At 41.2% G+C, this 18367-nt stretch overlaps 1 protein-coding gene across 1 annotated transcript in view; it reads left to right on the forward strand.

Moving 5' to 3' along the window:
* Nucleotides 1-4040: 4040 nt before the first annotated feature.
* The window catches only part of dusp19a (dual specificity phosphatase 19a), a 29914-nt gene continuing 15587 nt past the window's right edge, over nt 4041-18367 (forward strand). The window contains exons 1-3 of the mRNA XM_039757728.1: nt 4041-4428; nt 15731-15777; nt 15922-16074. Of these exons, the coding sequence (XP_039613662.1) occupies nt 4197-4428; nt 15731-15777; nt 15922-16074 (432 nt within the window). The 5' untranslated portion in view covers nt 4041-4196. The remainder of the gene's footprint in view (nt 4429-15730; nt 15778-15921; nt 16075-18367) is intronic.

An 18367-nucleotide genomic window follows, 5' to 3' on the forward strand; every position in this document is an offset into this window, starting at 1 on the left:
TGGTGCGATTCCCCGAGGGTGATATACTTCGCAGGACCTTCATTGTTGAGGAGCCGAGGGCTGGACCAGACCAAGAGGATGACCACGTAACACCTGGCTGCGGCAGATAAAGAATCATTTCCAGAGGGTGGGACTGGACGGCATATCTGACTGGGGGGTTGCCAAGCAGGATCCCTAGCTGTTTCGACATGTGGTGGGCACAGCAATGCGCTGTACCAGTGCATGCTCCCTGACCTGACCTGTCAAATTTTCGAAATCTTTTGAGACCTTCCCCAATGGTGCAGCACACTGAAACGAGAGGCAACAACAGGTTTGCAGTGCCACCGAGATGACTATAAGTTAACAGCCTCCCCGCGTAACACATCTGTCACCTGAAGTGTGATGCCGAGAATAGTATAACCTGGCCACAGACCTGACCCCGTCCCTGCTCGTTTGCTGTGTATTGTTTGTGTGTATTGAAGTGGTAGCTCCCGTTTGAATAAATACCCTGACTGTTCCTGTTTTGATCGGAATAAAGTTGGTTTTCTTGAAGTCTTTGGTCTCAGTGTCTTCCCTCAGGAGTGCAGATTTCCTGTCCCCAAGTAGGATGCTGCCACCACCCTGCTTCAATGTGCCACTGTTGTTCTCCTGGGTGATGGGAAGTGTTGGGTGTTTGTACCACACATGCTGTTTTTTCCATAAGGGTCAAAAAGTTCAATTTTAGTTTCATCTGACCAGAGAACCTTCTTCTGTGTGTTTGTGGAGTGCACCACATGCTCTTGGACAAACTTCAAACATGTCTTTTTATTTTTTTCTTTAAGCAATGACTTTTTTCTGGCCACTCTTCCAAAAGCCCCACTCTGCAGAGTGTATGGACAGATACTTTCATCTCCTCTGTTGATCCCTGCAGCTCCTTCAGTGTTTTTCTTGGTGTCTTCGTTTCATCTCTGATGAATGCCCTCCTTGCCCAGTCTTTGAGTTTTGGTGGGTGGCCTTCTCATATCAGGTTTGTAGTGGTGCCATGTTCCTTCCATCCATCCATCCATTATCCAACCCGCTATATCCTAACTACAGGGTCTGCCGGAGCCAATCCCAGGGCGCACAGCAGGAAACAAACCCACAGGGCACACTCGCATGTGCACACACCAAGCACACACGGGACAATTTAGAATCGCCAATGCACCTAACCTGCATGTCTTTGGACTGTGGGAGGAAACCCACGCAGACACAGGGAGAACATACAAACTCCACGCAGGGATGACCTGGGAAGCGAATTCGGGTCTCCTATCTGCGAGGCAGCAGCGCTGCCACTGCACCACTATGCCACCCCATTTTCTTTCCATTTTGTTTTAATGGATGCTCCGTAGAGATATTCAAAGTTTGGGACATTTCTGTTTTAACCCAAACCTGATCTCTGCTTCTCAACAACTTTGTCTCTGGCCTGTTTGGAGTGCTCCTTGGTCTTCATGTTGCTTGTTTAGTCGTGTTGCAGAGTCAGAACATGTCTCTCTATTATCCAGTGACGAGACAAGACTTTTTGGAAGATCTTTTCAAGTCCCATGAGACAAGACTTTTGACATTACATTTTTTCACGTCACGACCTCCTCTCAAACCATGCCCACGGTCCTCTCACGTCTCATTCGTGTGAATGCTTTTGTCAGACGCAGTTCCTGCGCTCTCAGCTCTTTTAAATTTTATGTTTTCCTCACTAAGTTCCCAATAAAAGAAGATTTATTACTTAAATCTTATTGAAGAATTTCATCCCAAAGGGTTATCAACAGAAGAAATGAGTACACGGGCAATCCTAGCACCGAGAAATGATGAAGTCAAACGAATTAACGCAAAAATTGTTGATTGGTTACACGGCAAATTGGTTAAATGCGTATCAATAGACTATACTGAAACAGTTGGTGGTGATCGTGCGGAAAATAAAATCATCAACTTACAATATCCCATAGAATATCTACAACCGTTAACACAGTCCTATCTTCCACCGGCTGAATTACTGTTGACAGAAGGATGTTTCGTAATGTTACTGCGTAATTTATGTCTGAGTGATGGACTATGCAATTGAAAAAGATTAGTTGTATTCAAAATTGGTCGAACATTTCTGACATGTAAAATTTTAACAGGTGACAAGAAAGGTCATGTAGTACATCTTCAGGGGACAACATTAGAAACCAAAAGAAATCTTGTTATGCCATTCGTATTAAAACATTTACAGTTTCCCGTTAGAATAGCGTTTGCTATGACAATTAGCAAATCATAGGGGCAAACATTTGAAAAAGTCATTTTATTTATTAGAGAGAAACGAAATTCACTCACGGGCAGTTATCGTTTGTGTTGTCACGATGAAAGTCCAAACACAGAATCAAAATTAAGTGCGATATTGATGAAAATTTTATTCCAAATATTGTTTAACTGAGGTTTTACAGTAAAAGTGTAACTTTAAAAAATATTTGCGTGTTAATTTCAAAGCCAAATAGAACAAAATCTTATAATGCAGCAAAAAACTCGAACGCAACATGAAACATAATTTTTATTGTTTTACTATGGGTGGCATAGTGGCATTGTGGGTAGCGCTGCTGCCTTGCAGTTAGGAGACCCGGGTTCGCTTCTCGGGTCCTCCCTGCTTGGAGTTTGCATGTTCTCCCCATGTCTGCGTGGGTTTCGGCCGGGTACTCCGGTTTCCTTCCACAGTCCAAAGACATGCAGGTTAGGTGCATTGGCGATTCTAAATTGTCCCTAGTGTGTGCTGGGGTTGTGTGTGCCCTGCCTGGGGTTTGTTTCCTGCCTTGCGCCCTGTGTTGGCTGGGATTGGCACCAGCAGACCCCCGTGACTCTGAGTTAGGATATAGCGGATTGGATAACGGATAGATGGGCGTTTTACAAATTTTTAATATGACTAATTACTCACTGTAATGTAAAATAGTTAGTTCTATTATGCATATGTAACAACTTCCATGAAAATAACAATCTGCGTAAACAGTACATCCACATCCCCATACGCGTTCGGCTGAACCACAAAATGGCTAGCGTGTAGCACCCGCCCAGGGTTTGGAGAGCGAAGTGAACTGGAGGGCAAAGCCCCCTAGTCTGTTAATATAGACAGCATGTGACAGATCATGTGACACTTTGATTACACACAGGAGGACCCTAATCAGCTAAGTGTGGGACTTCTGAAGTGAACTGGTTCAACTACATCTTATTTAGGGGTTATGCACTCACAATTTTTTAGTTTTTACTTGTTTTTTCATATATACACAAGGGATTTTATTTTCATTCTGCTTCAACAATTTGCACTATATTGTCAAGTCCATTACATAAAACTAAAATTAAAATCCATTTTATTTCCAGATTGTAATGTGACAAAACAGGACAATACCAAGTTCTTTCGCAAGGCGCTCTGTATATTTGTGACGCAATCAGAGGGGAGCCCAAAGGTCTCCCCATTCATGCCTGACTCTAAATGAATCAAATGAATCAAGAGTTAATTTACTTAAAACGGGTAGTTCAGAAGAACTGAATTAGTACAATGAATGGTAAAGGCCATCACTACCCATGACTGAAACTTTAAATGTGTCCTCCTTTATCTTTCTTTCCTGTCGTCGGTGTCCTCGTGTGGCTGCTCTGGTTATCTAGAAACAACACCTAGGACATGAGCTGAAAACTACTGGCCTAAGTGATATAATGCAGCCTCTTGCCCGTGTACAGTGTATCATGGCTGCCCAGCTCTACCTTAAAACACTTGATTTGATATCTGTCTAAATGTGTGAGCCTTGCAGTACCAGTTACACGTTCAGGATGTAATGTCTGCTACTTGATACAGCACAAGTAAGAGAGCCCCCATGTCATTTAATCCATGCTTTTAAGGTGAATATGGGTATCAGGTTCTTAGTCTTTTGGAAGACAATCGAGGTAGGCAATGTGAAAAGAAAGTTTTAATTGTGAAAACTAAGACTAAACCTCCGAGGCGGCAGAGGGCGCTTGTGGCTACGATTTTACTTTAGGTGAGCCAGCCGCGCTCAGACGGGTGCTGGTGACGTTAATGTGGGGGCGTGGCTGTGCACTACCGCTTCGGTATAGCTGTAATGTAGCGCTGTTGTGACAGCTTTGTGGTTAGTTGCTGTTCAGAATACAGTAGTAGTATTTTAAAAGTGTAATAATTAATGAATTAATTGATTTATTTATACTTTTATACGCCTACGACGAATGGGATGCATTCACTTGCGCAAGAAATAAAGGCGTTTTCAAAGACAGCCTTGAAGAAGCAGAATACCAGGGTGACAACTTTGACAGGGAAGAGAATCATCGAGACGTGGAGAGACTCGCGTGTGCAGGAGGTGCTGGAAGATGCCGGTCCGGCTGGCGAGGCGGTTTGCTGCGGCTACGTACAGGACCTCAGCCTTGACCTGCAAGTCGGACAGGTGACTCCGTGGCTGTTTTTGGGTAAGAACGAATTAACTCGGTTGTTTCCCATGCCAGTCCTGAGGGACACTCCTGTGGCTCTGGGTTTTTGTTCCGACCAGTTTCCCTGTCAGTTGGTTAATTTACCTTCAAAGTAATTTCATCGTTTTTTCCTCTGTTATTCTGCATGTAGAAAAGGGCAGTAGCGCGTGATTTATTCATACAAATTCATAAGTATTAATATTGTGTCATAGTTTTTTCAGATTTTTCTGTTAAATCTACCCAGTGCTCCCTGAATTGTATGATGAAAAAATGTAGCTGGCGCAGAACTAGTGCAGATAGTTCGATAGTTTGCACTTTATTTGTATCCAAAAGGAAATTTAGCTTTTTATAGAAGCTCAATAAATAAATGCTGTTATGACAAACAACAACCACCCTCTGAAATAGACATTACTTATCCTCTGTGGGGAATCTGAAATTTTATAGAACCTTTCAAAATAAATAAATTCATAGATGTATAGCTCAATAATATATATATATATATATATATATATATATATATATATATATATATATATATATATATATATATAAACACACACCAGAATGACTAAAAATAAAGACAATTTGAAGATGAAGAATATTACTTAGCAGTCACATTAAGGCACTGTATTGCCGTTGGTATAAAGGAGCCCCCGCTGCATTTCTTGACACTCTTGCTGAATCATTCGTTGGCTGAAAGTCTTCAGCGTTGGTGTGACAGAGAATGTTCATTGTTCATAATAGCATTCAGTTTTATTTTAATTCTCTCTTTTTCTACGACCTCCAGGGGTTCCAGAGAGTGTCCCATAACCAAACCTGCCACTTTAATTAGTGTGAATAAGGTGGTACAGATTCACACTGAGGCACGTATAAATTGAACAGAAATCTTTTTATTTTCTCTTCAGCCATGGGGCACGTCTTCCCCGTGTCCCACAGGCCCAACACAGTCCCAAACACTTAAACACAGTCCAAACACTCTTCCCCTATGGGGCACGTCTTCCCTGTGAACCCCACAGGTATAACACAGTCCCAAAGCACCTTACTTTAAACACAGCGATCCTTCCACTGGCACTGGCACTGGCACTTCTTCTTCTTCTTCTTCTTCTTCTTCTTCTTCTCCTCCTCCTCCTCCTCCTCCTCCTCCTCCTCCTCCTCCTCCTCCTCCTCCTCTCAGACAACCTCTTCCTCCCGATTCTGGCCCAGAGTGGTGGTTGCTGGCTCCTTTTATGGCCCTCCCGGGAGTGCTCCTGGTGCTTGTTCACCTGTTCCCAATTGCACTCCTGTGTGGGGCTGATGATTAAACCAGCTGGGCTTAACTATCTCTGCCTCGCCCCCTGGCGGCCATCCTGGGTCCCCACAGGGTTGGGGAGAACTCCATTTCCCATGAAACCCTGCGGGAAACTGAGGCATCATCAACCAGGTGTCCCAGGGGAGGTACTGAGAAATCCATGGCTGCTCCCCCGGACCATATACAGCTGGGTCGTCACGACCGGGCATGGGACCCAGCTGTCCATTACATTAGCTTATTGGTTCGGTTGGCCTATCTTGAAGTGACGTTACCAGCCCAGCACACCACAGCATAGAAAATCACCTAGAGTTGTAGAAGATGTGAAGAATGTCCCAATTCACATTAAAGAAGCATAGTTTCCTAAGAAAAAAAAGAGCCTGCTATGCCCTTCTTTATATAGTTCATCTGTGCTCCGAGACCAGTCCAACCTGTCATTGATTTAGACCCCCAAGTAGTTGTATGAGTAGACCACCTCCACATCTACTCTCTGACTAGTGACCAGACGTACAGGCACTTTGGTGAGGTGAAAGTAAATAACCAGCTCCTTGGTTTTGATGATGTTGAGATGCAGACAATTCTCTTTCCACCAGGAAACAAAGTTCTCCCTCTGACTCCTCTCCTCTGTCTCATGCCATTTATCAATACACCCCATAAATGCAGAATCAGTAGTGAATTTCTGCAGGTAACGTGACCTGCTGTGATATTTATATTCTGAGGTTACACAGTAAAGAAAAGAGGAGACAGAACTGTGCTCCAGTGTGGTTCACATCCGTATCAGAAACACTGTCCTTGAGTCTCACAAACTGCGGTCTGCCTGACAGATAGTCCACTCTCCGGTACACCACAGGCCCGTCCTCCTCCATATCGCTGAACTTACCCAACACAGGGATGGCTGGATATTTTTGAGGGCTCTGGAGAAATCAAAAAACATCATCCTCTTAACTTTGACACGCCTTGTAGAGCAGATAGATAATTGCATCCTTCGCTTCAATATTTTTACCTTCTCAAATACCAAGTACAGGGGTTCCTCGGGTTACGACACAGTTCCGTTCCTACAACAGTGATATAACCTGAATTTTGGTGTAAGTCGAAACACACCCTAGCCTAAGTCACTTACCTATCCTATTACAAAATCATAATCTAGAACATAAAAACATAACTAAGCCACAGAAAAAGGAAAAGGACATAAATATACTGTACTGTACACTGTACTGTAGTAACAGAAAAAATGAGTGTGAAAAAAATCCTTACCTTTATTCCTTCTCACATTTCAATTTTTTTAAGTTTTTATGGGAGTGAGTGTTGTAAACTCGGAACGTTGTATGTCGAGACGTTGTAACCTGAGGACCCCCTGTATAGGGAAAGCATTGTAATCATCCAAAAATTTGATGTTGAGATTTCGATGAATCTCGACGTTTTAGACATCCCTGAGTCTGAAAATACCATTTTTGGAATTATTTCTGTCTGTCTGTGTGTGTGTGTGTGTGTGTTAACACGATAACTTCAGTATGCTTTCACTTAGGTCAACTACATTTTGCATACAAGTATTAGGTAAGTCAACAGAAGTTCTCTGGTTTTTATAGAGACATTACAGGAAGTACAATTAACAGGGAGGAAGTGAGATCAATAGCAGGTGTCGTAGAAAGAAGTGACCGGAGATGAAGTCAGTAGCAGAGGGACGGAACTGAGGTCATCGGGAGCAGATGGAAGTGAGGTAATTCCGTGGAGCCGGAAGAGAAGTCTTCTATACTGTCAGGTTGGAGGTGGATACTGGATCGTTATGTCGGGTAGGAGTGTTTCATTCTGGTGTTTTTTTGTAGATAAAAGGAGAGAAAAGCGTTAGTTCCCCGTTCCAGTTCCCTCTGTCTTGTTCTTTCACACACCATTGAGCCTTCTGACTGTCTCCTACTTGCGTGTGTGTAACACTTGGGTAACATTTTAAAATGACCCACCAAATACTGTCCCTGCAGTCCTAACAGCACTAACAGAATTTCAAAAGATGTCTAGTCTCAGAATCAATTTGAATAAAAGTGTGCTATTTGCAGTAAATCGTCAGGCATACAATATTAGGTTGGACACCTTCGCTTATATCATCGCAGATCAGTTTAAATATCTAGGGGTAAACATCACAAGTAGACATAAAGCTCTTTATCAACAAAATTTCGCTGTCTGTATGGAAAAAATTAAGCAAGACTTGCATGGATGGTCAACCCTTCATCTCACTTTAGATAGATAGATAGATAGATACTTTATTAATCCCAAGGGGAAATTCACATAATCCAGCAGCAGTATACTGATACAAAGAAACAATATTAAATTAAATAGTAATAAAAATGAAAAAAATTAAAATAAGCTTAAAATTAAAATTTAGCTGGAAGAATTAACGTTGTTAAGATGAATATCCTTCCTAAGCGTCTCTTTTTATTTCAAAATATTCCAATATACATCAATATATCATTTTTTAAGAAATTAGACTCAACCGTAACCTCATTTATTTGGAATTCAAAACATCCACGTATCCAAAGGACAACCCTACAAAGACCTAAGGCGGAAGGCGGCATGGCTCTACTTAACTTTCAGTTTTATTACTGGGCAGCAAATATACAAGCTATAAAAACTTGGACATGGACACAAATAGATGAGCAGACACAGGCTTGGTCTGCGATAGAAATAAAATCCTGCAGCACTTCTTTATATTCCTTGCTTTGTACCCCAATAAGTACAAGTTATCGGTAATATACTAACAACCCAATTGTGCTTCACTCAATCAGAATATGGAATCAATATAGGAAGTATTTTAAGACAGAGAAGCTTTTATCTGTGGCACCTTTACACGAGAACCACCTTTTCCCACCCTTTCAATTGTACGCAGTTTTTAATGCCTGGAAAGCATCTTGGATTAAATCACTTAGAGATCTGTACATAGACAACGTTTTTGCATCCTACGAACAATTACAGTGGAACCATTGGTCACGACCGTAATTCGTTCCAAAACTCTGGTTGCAACCCGATTTGGTCGTGACCCGAACTAATTTCCCCCATAAGATTGTATGTAAATACAATTAATCTGTTCCAGACCATACGAACTGTATGTAAATATATATATTTTTAAAGATTTTTAAAGTACAAAAATAGTTAATTATACCATAGAATGCACAGTGTAATAGTAAACTAAATGTAAAAACATTGAATAATACTGAGAAAACCTTGAAGAACAGAGAAAACAAACATTGTAAGAGTTCACGCTACACCCTTACGAACTGCTTGCTGTTTTTTTTAATGAGTTTTAAGCACAGGGAAAAAATTGAAATTTTGAAAAATCCTTAATATTTACAAAAACTAACCATAAACAACCAAGAAAACTAACCTTGCATGAGTCGAGTTCTGGCATGAAGGAAGTGAGGAGGAAGCTGGGTGGAGAGAAGGTTTTGAGGGAGCGTCCGGCTCTACGACAGAGGGACGTTCTTCTTCAGGTGTTTTCTCTCGTGATTTCTTGGTGTGTTTAGCTGGTGGATCAAAGTTTGCGAAATAGCGGTCTAATGTGACTTTCCTTTTCCTGCACATTAAAAGTTTTTGGAAATGCGAAGATGACATGGTCGTTCATCATGTTTATCTTTAATTCGATTTCAATTTTCTTCTGACCTTTCTTCTCACCAACACTACCACTCTTCACTTGCTTAGTGGCCATGGTTAACTGCAAAATTAATCCAAAAGCACATGAAATAGAGCACAGAGTTCACAGCGAATGCACGCACGTCTGACCGAGAACAATGTACAGGGAGAGACTGAACACGTGCGGAAATCATTGGCACATACAAACCGGAAGGGAAACTGGCTGGCTGCCAGTGTTTTTTGCCACCCGAGTGTGTGGTCGTGGGCAGATGCAAAAGTTTGGCAAGCTTTTTGATAGTAACCCGATTTGTACGTGTTCCGAAACATTCGTAACCCGAGGTTTTACAGTACACTCCAAATGTAACTTACCAGCAACACATTTCTTTCACTACCTTCAAATTCGAAACGTTGTTAAAACAGAACCTGCCCAATTTTCCTCACTTCCCACCTACCTCTATGCCAGAAAAAATATTGCTCAGTCTCGAGGACTCAGACAGCATTTCTGAAATATATAAAAACATTTTACAGTCCCTCCCTTTCAAAGATCCAAGAGAAAAGTGGGAAAAGGATCTCTCACTCAATATTTCAGAAAAGGAGTGGAAAGTAGCAATGCACAGAATTGACTCGAGCTCCATATATGCAAAGTATTGAATTATTCAACTTAAAATTATATATCGAGTACATCTCTCTTGTTTAAAATTGTCCAAAATGTTTCCAGGGTAAGATCTAACCTGTGAACGCTGCAGTCAATCTCCAGCCTCACTAGGCCACATGTTTTGGGCCTACATCAAATTAACATCATTTTGGACCAAACTCTTCAAATGCCTTTCAGACAGCTTGACAATCCCTCCTAATCCATTAACAGTTGTGTTTGGTGTACTTCCAGATGGGCTTAAAGTGGAGAAGGACAAACAAATTGTATTTGCCTTTACTACACTACTGGCATGTAGACTTATCTCGCTCAATTGGAAAAATCCTAACTCACCTACAGTACAGGCCAAAAGTTTGGACACACCTCCTCATTCAATGTGTTTTCTTTATTTTCATGACCATTTCCAGCACTCCATCACTCTCCTTCTTGGTCAAATAGCCCTTACACAGCCTGGAGGTGTGCTTGGGGTCATTGTCCTGTTGAAAAATAAATGGTCGTCCAACTGACCTGACTTCTGCACAACACAACTGCTGGTCCCAACCCCATTGATAAAGCAAGAAATTCCACTAAATAACCCTGATAAGGCACACCTGTGAAGTGAAAACCATTTCAGGTGACTACCTGTTGAAGCTCATCGAGAGAATGCCAAGAGTGTGCAAAGCAGTAATCAGAGGAGCAAAGGGTGGCTATTTTGAAGAAACTAGAATATAAAACATGTTTTCAGTTATTTCACCTTTTTTTTGTTAAGTACACAACTCCACATGTGTTCATTCATAGTTTTGATGCTTTCAGTGAGAATCTACCAATGTAAATGGTCATGAAAATAAAGAAAACACATTGAATGAGGAGGTGTCTCCAAACTTTTGGCCTGTACTGTATCTATTATATAGTGTCTTTCACATCTATCTATCTATCTATCTATCTATCTATCTATCTATCTATCTATCTATCTATCTATCTATCTATCTATTATATAGTGTCTTTCACATCTATCTATCTATCTATCTATCTATCTATCTATCTATCTATCTATCTATCTATTATATAGTGTCTCACATATCTATCTATCTATCTATCTATCTATCTATCTATCTATCTATCTATCTATTATATAGTGCCTTTCACATCTATCTATCTATCTATCTATCTATCTATCTATCTATCTATCTATCTATCTATCTATCTATCTATCTATCTATCTATCTATCTATCTATCTATCTATCTACAGTACAGGCCAAAAGTTTGGCCACACCTCCTCATTCAATGTGTTTTCTTTATTTTCATGACCATTTACATTGGTAGATTCTCACTGAAAGCATCAAAACTATGAATGAACACATGTGGAGTTGTGTACTTAACAAAAAAAAGGTGAAATAACTGAAAACATGTTTTATATTCTAGTTTCTTCAAAATAGCAAAGTGAAGGCAAAGGGGCCAACAAGTGCTAAACACCTCTGGGAACTCCTTCAAGACTGTTGGAAAACCATTTCAGGTGACTACCTGTTGAAGCTCATCGAGAGAATGCCAAGAGTGTGCAAAGCAGTAATCAGAGGAGCAAAGGGTGGCTATTGTGAAGAAACTAGAATATAAAACATGTTTTCAGTTATTTCACCTTTTTTTGTTAAGTACATAACTCCACGTGTGTTCATTCATAGTTTTGATGCCTTCAGTGAGAATCTACCAATGTGAATGGTCATGAAAATAAAGAAAATACATTGAATGAGGAGGTGTACTGTACTGTATACTAAGTCAGTGGATAACTGATGTTATATACAATTTGAAACTGGAAAAAATCAAATTCGCACTTAAAGGATCTGTGCAGAACTTTTTCAAAACCTGGCCGGATCTGATCAATAACATTTTAGAATAAACATTTTAATCGAGGAAGCAGATTCTCTCCCCTCTTTTACTCCATTTATCTCTATTAATGTATTATTTTATGTATTCATTTGTCTTTAATAGCATAAAGCTTTACACTGCTGGCCTAGCTCTCTTTCTTCTTTGGGGGTTGATTTGTTTCAAACCTTTTTCTTTCTTTTTGTAAAACTTGAGTTATGTGTATGGAGTGTTATTTAATTTTTACAAATTCAATAAAATTAAAATATATCCATCCATCCATTATCCAATCTGCTATATCCTAACTACATGGTCACGGGGAGTACGGTGTTCTACAGGAAGCCAATGCAGAAGCAGTGCAATGTTGGGTTGCAGCCTCGTATGAATTAGAATAGGAACTGTCACTGGATAAACCCCAGAGACCATACATTTGACAGGAAATGAACTTGGGAACTTCTGGGACTGTTTTGCTCTTACTCACCCTAGTGGCCTCAGGTGTCCCTGTAGTCCTAAGCCCCCAGTGCTCGTATTTATCAAGCGTTAACAGAGTCCAGGGAATTGCACTAAAACTCTGACTAGGATTAGAATTTGTCCTATTTCAGAGTAGGACATGTGAAGTATTTATGAAGTGTCCTACTCCAATCTAGGAAGATGAGTTTCCATTTGGGAAGAAATAACGTCACAGTTTTACAAAAACTCATACCACAAATTTCCATTCGTGAAGACATTTTACACTTTCTTTAGAAATCATCATGATGGCGTGTTATAATTACCTGATACTAACACTAATGAGTTATCATATAGAAGATAATAAAAATGAATAATAATATTTAAAATAGGAGGAGGAAAGAAGAAAAAGAAGTATACGGAAAGCAAGATGTGGTGCTAAGCTGCATGTAATTTTTGCCACTTCAACATCAAGAAAAATAATAATAATTCTTTGCATTTATATAGCGCTTTCCTCACTACTTTAAATGCTCAGCAATTGCAAGTTAAGGGCCCAACAGAGCAGAGTCCCTTTTTGGCATTTACAGGATTCGAACCGGCAACCTTCTAATTGCCAGCGCAGATCCCAAACCTCAGAGCAACCACTCCGCCTAATAATACAGTAATGAGCACCAAGATGGAATGACACACACACCAAATGAGAGTAATGTATAATATACACATATTTAACAGTGAATGATCCACAGCCATGCTTTCAGAAGATTCACCTTCCCACTGTCTGTAGTACACTTCTCATAAAGTAACAGTTACTGAAACTAGCCATGGCTTTTCTTGCACTGTTTCTGAAGTTGCGTTCATCCTTTGAGTGTCCTGATCATCTTCCAGGTTCACGTAACATTTCTTTCGATCCTCCCTTATCTTCCCAGAGGCCCAGAGATCACACCTGTGACTGGGAATGACCTTTGGAACTCCTAAGACTGCCTTTCTAGAACTCTCCCTAGTGGCACCAGGTGTCCCTGCACACCTAGACCCCCACGTTACCTGCCCATTATAAAGGGTGTTGTGGAGCTATCTATAGTTGAAGTTTTCCAGTCCTGGGGCTGCAACTTTTTATTCCACCCAGTTTCCTGAACAGTTTGTCTTTTTCCTTCTTACTGATCTAATTTTTTAACTAGCTTACCACATTTCTTGCCTAATGTTGCATTTTAGAAAAAAGCAGACCTGTCAGAACTACATGCATAAGATTTATAGAAATGTTCATTTTTTTGTCATTGTTTTAAGTTCTTAATTCTGTTATTAATGCACCGATGCACAATTAATTGTATGTTAATAATAACATGGACAGATACCTAGGTACATAACACTGAATGCTGGAAGGCCATAGCCACATTAGTGTCAGACTCACTAGCATGGTCACTAGGAAATGATGAATTAAATACAAGGAAAAGCGGAAGAGAAATTGCAATGAAGATGATGATGTGGAAAAGTTTAAAACCAAGATACTGTAAAAAAAATCAAAAACACTGAATTATCTCCATGTAACATTTATAAATACTTGATACGTTCCGGTTCCACCACTGTCTAAAGCCTCCTCCCATTGTGCCTTTCATCACTCTAGCCTGTTGTCAGGTTGTACCGCATTCATGCCATTCATCTGTTTCTGAATACATTGCATTACCACTTTTTTTTTATAGAAACGGATGTTAATAATTTATGACAAATGTGTTCTGAGATTTTTCAGTTAAGGAAGAAGAGGAGTTTTGAAGTAAAGTAGTTATAATCACTAGTCATGGTGGCAGAGTGTTGAAATTTGATTATCACGCCCTGCCCAGGGTTTATTTCCTGCCTTGCGCCCTGTGGTGGCTGGGATTGGCTCCAGCAGACCCCCGTGTGAAGTTTAGATAATTCAACACCATTACTTACCCCAGCAGTGACATTCATGTCTCTGGTGACTCTTCCTGTGAAGTCGGTAGATGGATTGGGAGAGCATGGGGGGGTCATGAGGTCACTGGAAAGGGGTGTGTGGCGCTCCCTGATATCTTTGCAAAAGGACGAAGGTCCAAGTCTTTAGAGTCCTGGTGCTTCCTGTCTTGCTATATGGTTGCGAGACATGGACGCTATCCAGTGACCTGAGATAAAGACTGGACTCCTTTGATAGTGTGTCTTTCTGGAAGATCCTTGGGTACCGTTGGTTTGACTTTGTGTTGCTCATGGAGTCCCGAATGAGGCACATGACCTGCATTGTGAGGGAGCGTCAGTTACGGCACTATAGCCATGTGGTGCGTTTCCCTGAGGGTGATAGGCTCGTAAGATACTCATTGTTGGGAACCCGAGTGACTGGACCAGGACAAGGGGTCGCCCACGTAACACATGGCTGCGGCAGATAGAGGGTCATTTACTGAGGGTTTGAGTGGGCCATGTGTCTGCCTGGGGGACTGCCAACCGGGATCCCGAGTTGTTTCGTCGTGTAGTGGGTGCAGTGACGTGCTGTACCAGTGCATGCTCCCCAAATTGACTTGACTTGACTTGATTGATACGTGTTCAGACATGGGAGTCTAATGGACTTTGTTTACTCTTCCAGGTAATAATAATTTTGGGAGTCTTGTAAAGAAATGTTGCAGCTACTCAATATCTGTTGTGGCAGACAACCGGGGACCTTGCCCCACCGGGATGCCAGGAGAGTGGAAGGACCGGGAGGGAGGCAATGCCTTACCTGGGACATGAGCGGGCAGCCCCCCTGGTTTGCATCGTGGGCCACAGGACTGGAGTTTGGGAGCTCAATCCTGTTGGGATCCATTAGCGCCACCAGAGGGTGCTGTAGCTGCTGCTGAGGCCTACAGATCAGCTCTTCCACCACACCCGGAAGTGCTGCCGGAAATAGGTCATCAAGCACCTGGAGCACTTCCGGGTACGTTCTAAAAGGAGCCAGCAGCCACTACTCTGGGAGCCAGAGTCAGGAGGAGGGAGACGAAGCTCGCTTATGAGTAGTGGAGGAGAAAAATAATTGTCTTTGGTTATTGTGCTTGTGTTTGGGACTGTGTTGCTGTACTTGTGGGAGACGGGGAAGACGTTTCCCACAAGGGAAAATAAAAATATAAGCCCTGTGTGCTTTGGACTTGTGTCCTACGCCTGTCTGTGTCGGGGTTGGCCTTTATACTCTCCTTTTATTTGAACTTGCTTAGTCCAATACAGAGTGGCAGTGAGGTCAAAGAAGTATGAGCATCTGCTGTAAGTTAGGAAGCTGCCATGAATTACATGCTTTTCAAACTGCAAGCCCCCACATCATGCATTCATATATATCCAGCAGGCAGTTCCTCAAACTTTATGTGTTGACTGAAAAACAGGATTCAATGAAACAATAAAAAGCTGTGCTGACAGACTGCTGAAAGCCAACAATAATTTCTGCCAGCTATGATTAAGTGCTTTGACAATGTGCTGTTTAACCTTTTTCCCTTTTCCTTTCCAGCATCGCAAGATGTTGCACAGGATTTTGAAAGTTTGAAAAAAATTAAGGTAAAAGGGAAATTACAATTGAGTGGATTGTGTGTTTTTATTTATTGTGTTTTTTTCAGTGTGCGAGCGCAAGACTCTCAAAATCACCAACTGTGAAATCACAATGTGGTGACCATGTGCTTTTTGTGTTCTCTTGTTTCTCAGGTTTCACACATATTGAATGTTGCCTATGGAGTGGAAAATGCATTCCCTGATCATTTTACATATAGAACTTTGGCGATATTGGATCTGCCTGATACTGACATCACATCATATTTCCAGGAGTGCTTTGATTTTATATCTGAGGCAAGGTCACAGGTAAATCCATTGTTTTGCTTTTAGGTGGTTCGTTGAGTGTTTGGTTAAATGTGCGTCCAAATTGTTGTGCTAAGTAGAAGGACTAGCATGAAAACAGAAGCAATGGCCAGAAGATGAGGCAAAGTCAGAAAATGATAGTAAGGGTCTCATCAAAAAATTCTGTCACCAGAAGCAAAATAGTAATTGACAATCATAGTCAGGAAGAACAGAACTGAGATGTCTTTTTTAAATAGGAACTTTCTTAATAACAATCACAAATGGAGTTGAGGCTTTATCTGCAATCTCAGATAGGGAAGAGATATTGATGCTGTGGTGGAAGGACGGGGGGAGAGGACAGGGTCACGACAATGCCTCCCCCGGAACACAAGAGGGCAACCCCCCTGGATTGCAATGGGGCCACAGGCTTGGAGCTTGGAAGCTCAACCCTTTTGGGGCCCGTGGCCACCATCAGGGGGTGCCTGAACAGTTCCGGAGCTCTGGAGTGCAGCGCTTCCGCCACACCCGAAAGTGCTGCCAGAAAAGGATCCAGGTGCCCATGTAGCTCTTCCGCCACCCCCAGAAATGCTGCCGGAAGAGAATTAGAGTGCACCAGGAGCACTTCTGGGTGCACTATAAAGGAGGCCGCCTCACTCCATTCGAAGAACCAGAGTCGGGAGGTAGAGGACAAAGCTCTTGCATGGAAATGAGTGGAGGTGACAGAGAAGAAAGAAAGAAAGAAAGAAAGAAGGGACTGAGCAGTATTGTGTGCTGTTTATTGTGTACTGAGATTGGAAGTGGGGAGTTGGGGAATACAACTGCCCCATGAGGAAATAAAGAATGTGCTTTTGGAATTGTGTGTCTGTGCCTGTCTGTGTTCAGGTTCAAGGAGCGGTACAGCAATCTGTAATTTTCACAATGCTATCCTTTTAACCCGTCACCGCAGTGACATCACGTGCCGCTCTCTTCCGACTTGTTTTCTAGGCAACAATGAAACAGGCTCTGAAGTTGACAGCTCCCTTGAAAATGAGGCAAAATAATTGTCACCATACCCAAAATAAAGTTTCAATACAAAATTTGTAATACAAAACAAAGTTTTAATTCAATTAAAAATTCTAAAAAAGCAGGAACTGCTGCTCTTATATCCTTTAATGATTGGATACCGGTGTATTCCTTTCAATTTCAACAAAAACAATAGGTTGCAAGACTAACAAATGAAAAGCACAAACTAGTTGAGTGTGTGGGACTTGACTTAAAGAAATATTTTCAAAGCTTTATTGATACCTTTCATTGTGGGAATGTACGGGGGAGGCATTGTCCAAGATGGAGAAATCTCTAAGCAGCCTAGGGGTGTACCTTCAGCAAACCTGGATTGACATCCTCTGTCTTCTTAACACAGAGCCTGTCCTTTACATAGGCGTGAGCGTCATGTTACAGTACAATACAATACAATTTATTTTTTGTATAGCCCAAAATCACACAAGAAGTGCCGCAATGGGCTTTAACAGGCCCTGCCTTCTAAAACAGGGATCTCAAACTCCACTCCTGGATGGCCCCAGTGGCTGCAGGTTTTCATTCTAACCCTTTTCTTAATTAGTGACCTGTTTTTGCTGCTAATTAACTTCTTTTGAATTATTTTTAATTGACTTGTTTTTTTAAGATTTAATCCCTGGAATTTTTTGATTGTTCCTCTGAATTGCTTCATTCCTTTCCTTAAACAGAAATGAGTGAGTGAGCCAACAGAAGACCAACTAAGTCAGGGCCTCAAACTCCAACCAGTTTTACTCCAGCCAAGTTCTTCAGGCAAGATCAGAAGTGGCCTTAGTTACCTTGAAAGCTTGCATATTGTAATCTTTCTAATTAGCCAATTAAAGTTATAATTTTGCTTAACTTCTCACCACATCCCTAATGACTAACACAGTACAACACCCTAGTACTATGAAAATATGCAAAAAGTTTGTACTTTTCTTTAAAACTCAGTCAAATTAAGTACTGGTTGCTTTGCGGGACTACATAACAACTTTTTTGTATAATGTAGAGCTTCTCATTAACCTGCGGTTAATATTCTTTGATTTCGGAAATTCTGTGCTTATAATTTAAAACTATCAAGGACAATATCATGCAGTATAGAACACCTGTGCAGGTGGCGTAATAGCAGTGCTGCAGCCTGGCAATAAATAGATTATGGGTTTACGTCCCGGGTCTTCTCTACGTGGAGTGAGTAGCAAAGTGATTTGAGTAGTGAGTAAAGCGCTATGTAAACGTAAAGAATTGTTACTATACTATAGTATTGCATTCACTACACTTTTAGCACGCA

Source organism: Polypterus senegalus, chromosome 6 (assembly GCF_016835505.1).
Source record: "Polypterus senegalus isolate Bchr_013 chromosome 6, ASM1683550v1, whole genome shotgun sequence".
NCBI classification, from domain to species: domain Eukaryota; kingdom Metazoa; phylum Chordata; class Cladistia; order Polypteriformes; family Polypteridae; genus Polypterus; species Polypterus senegalus.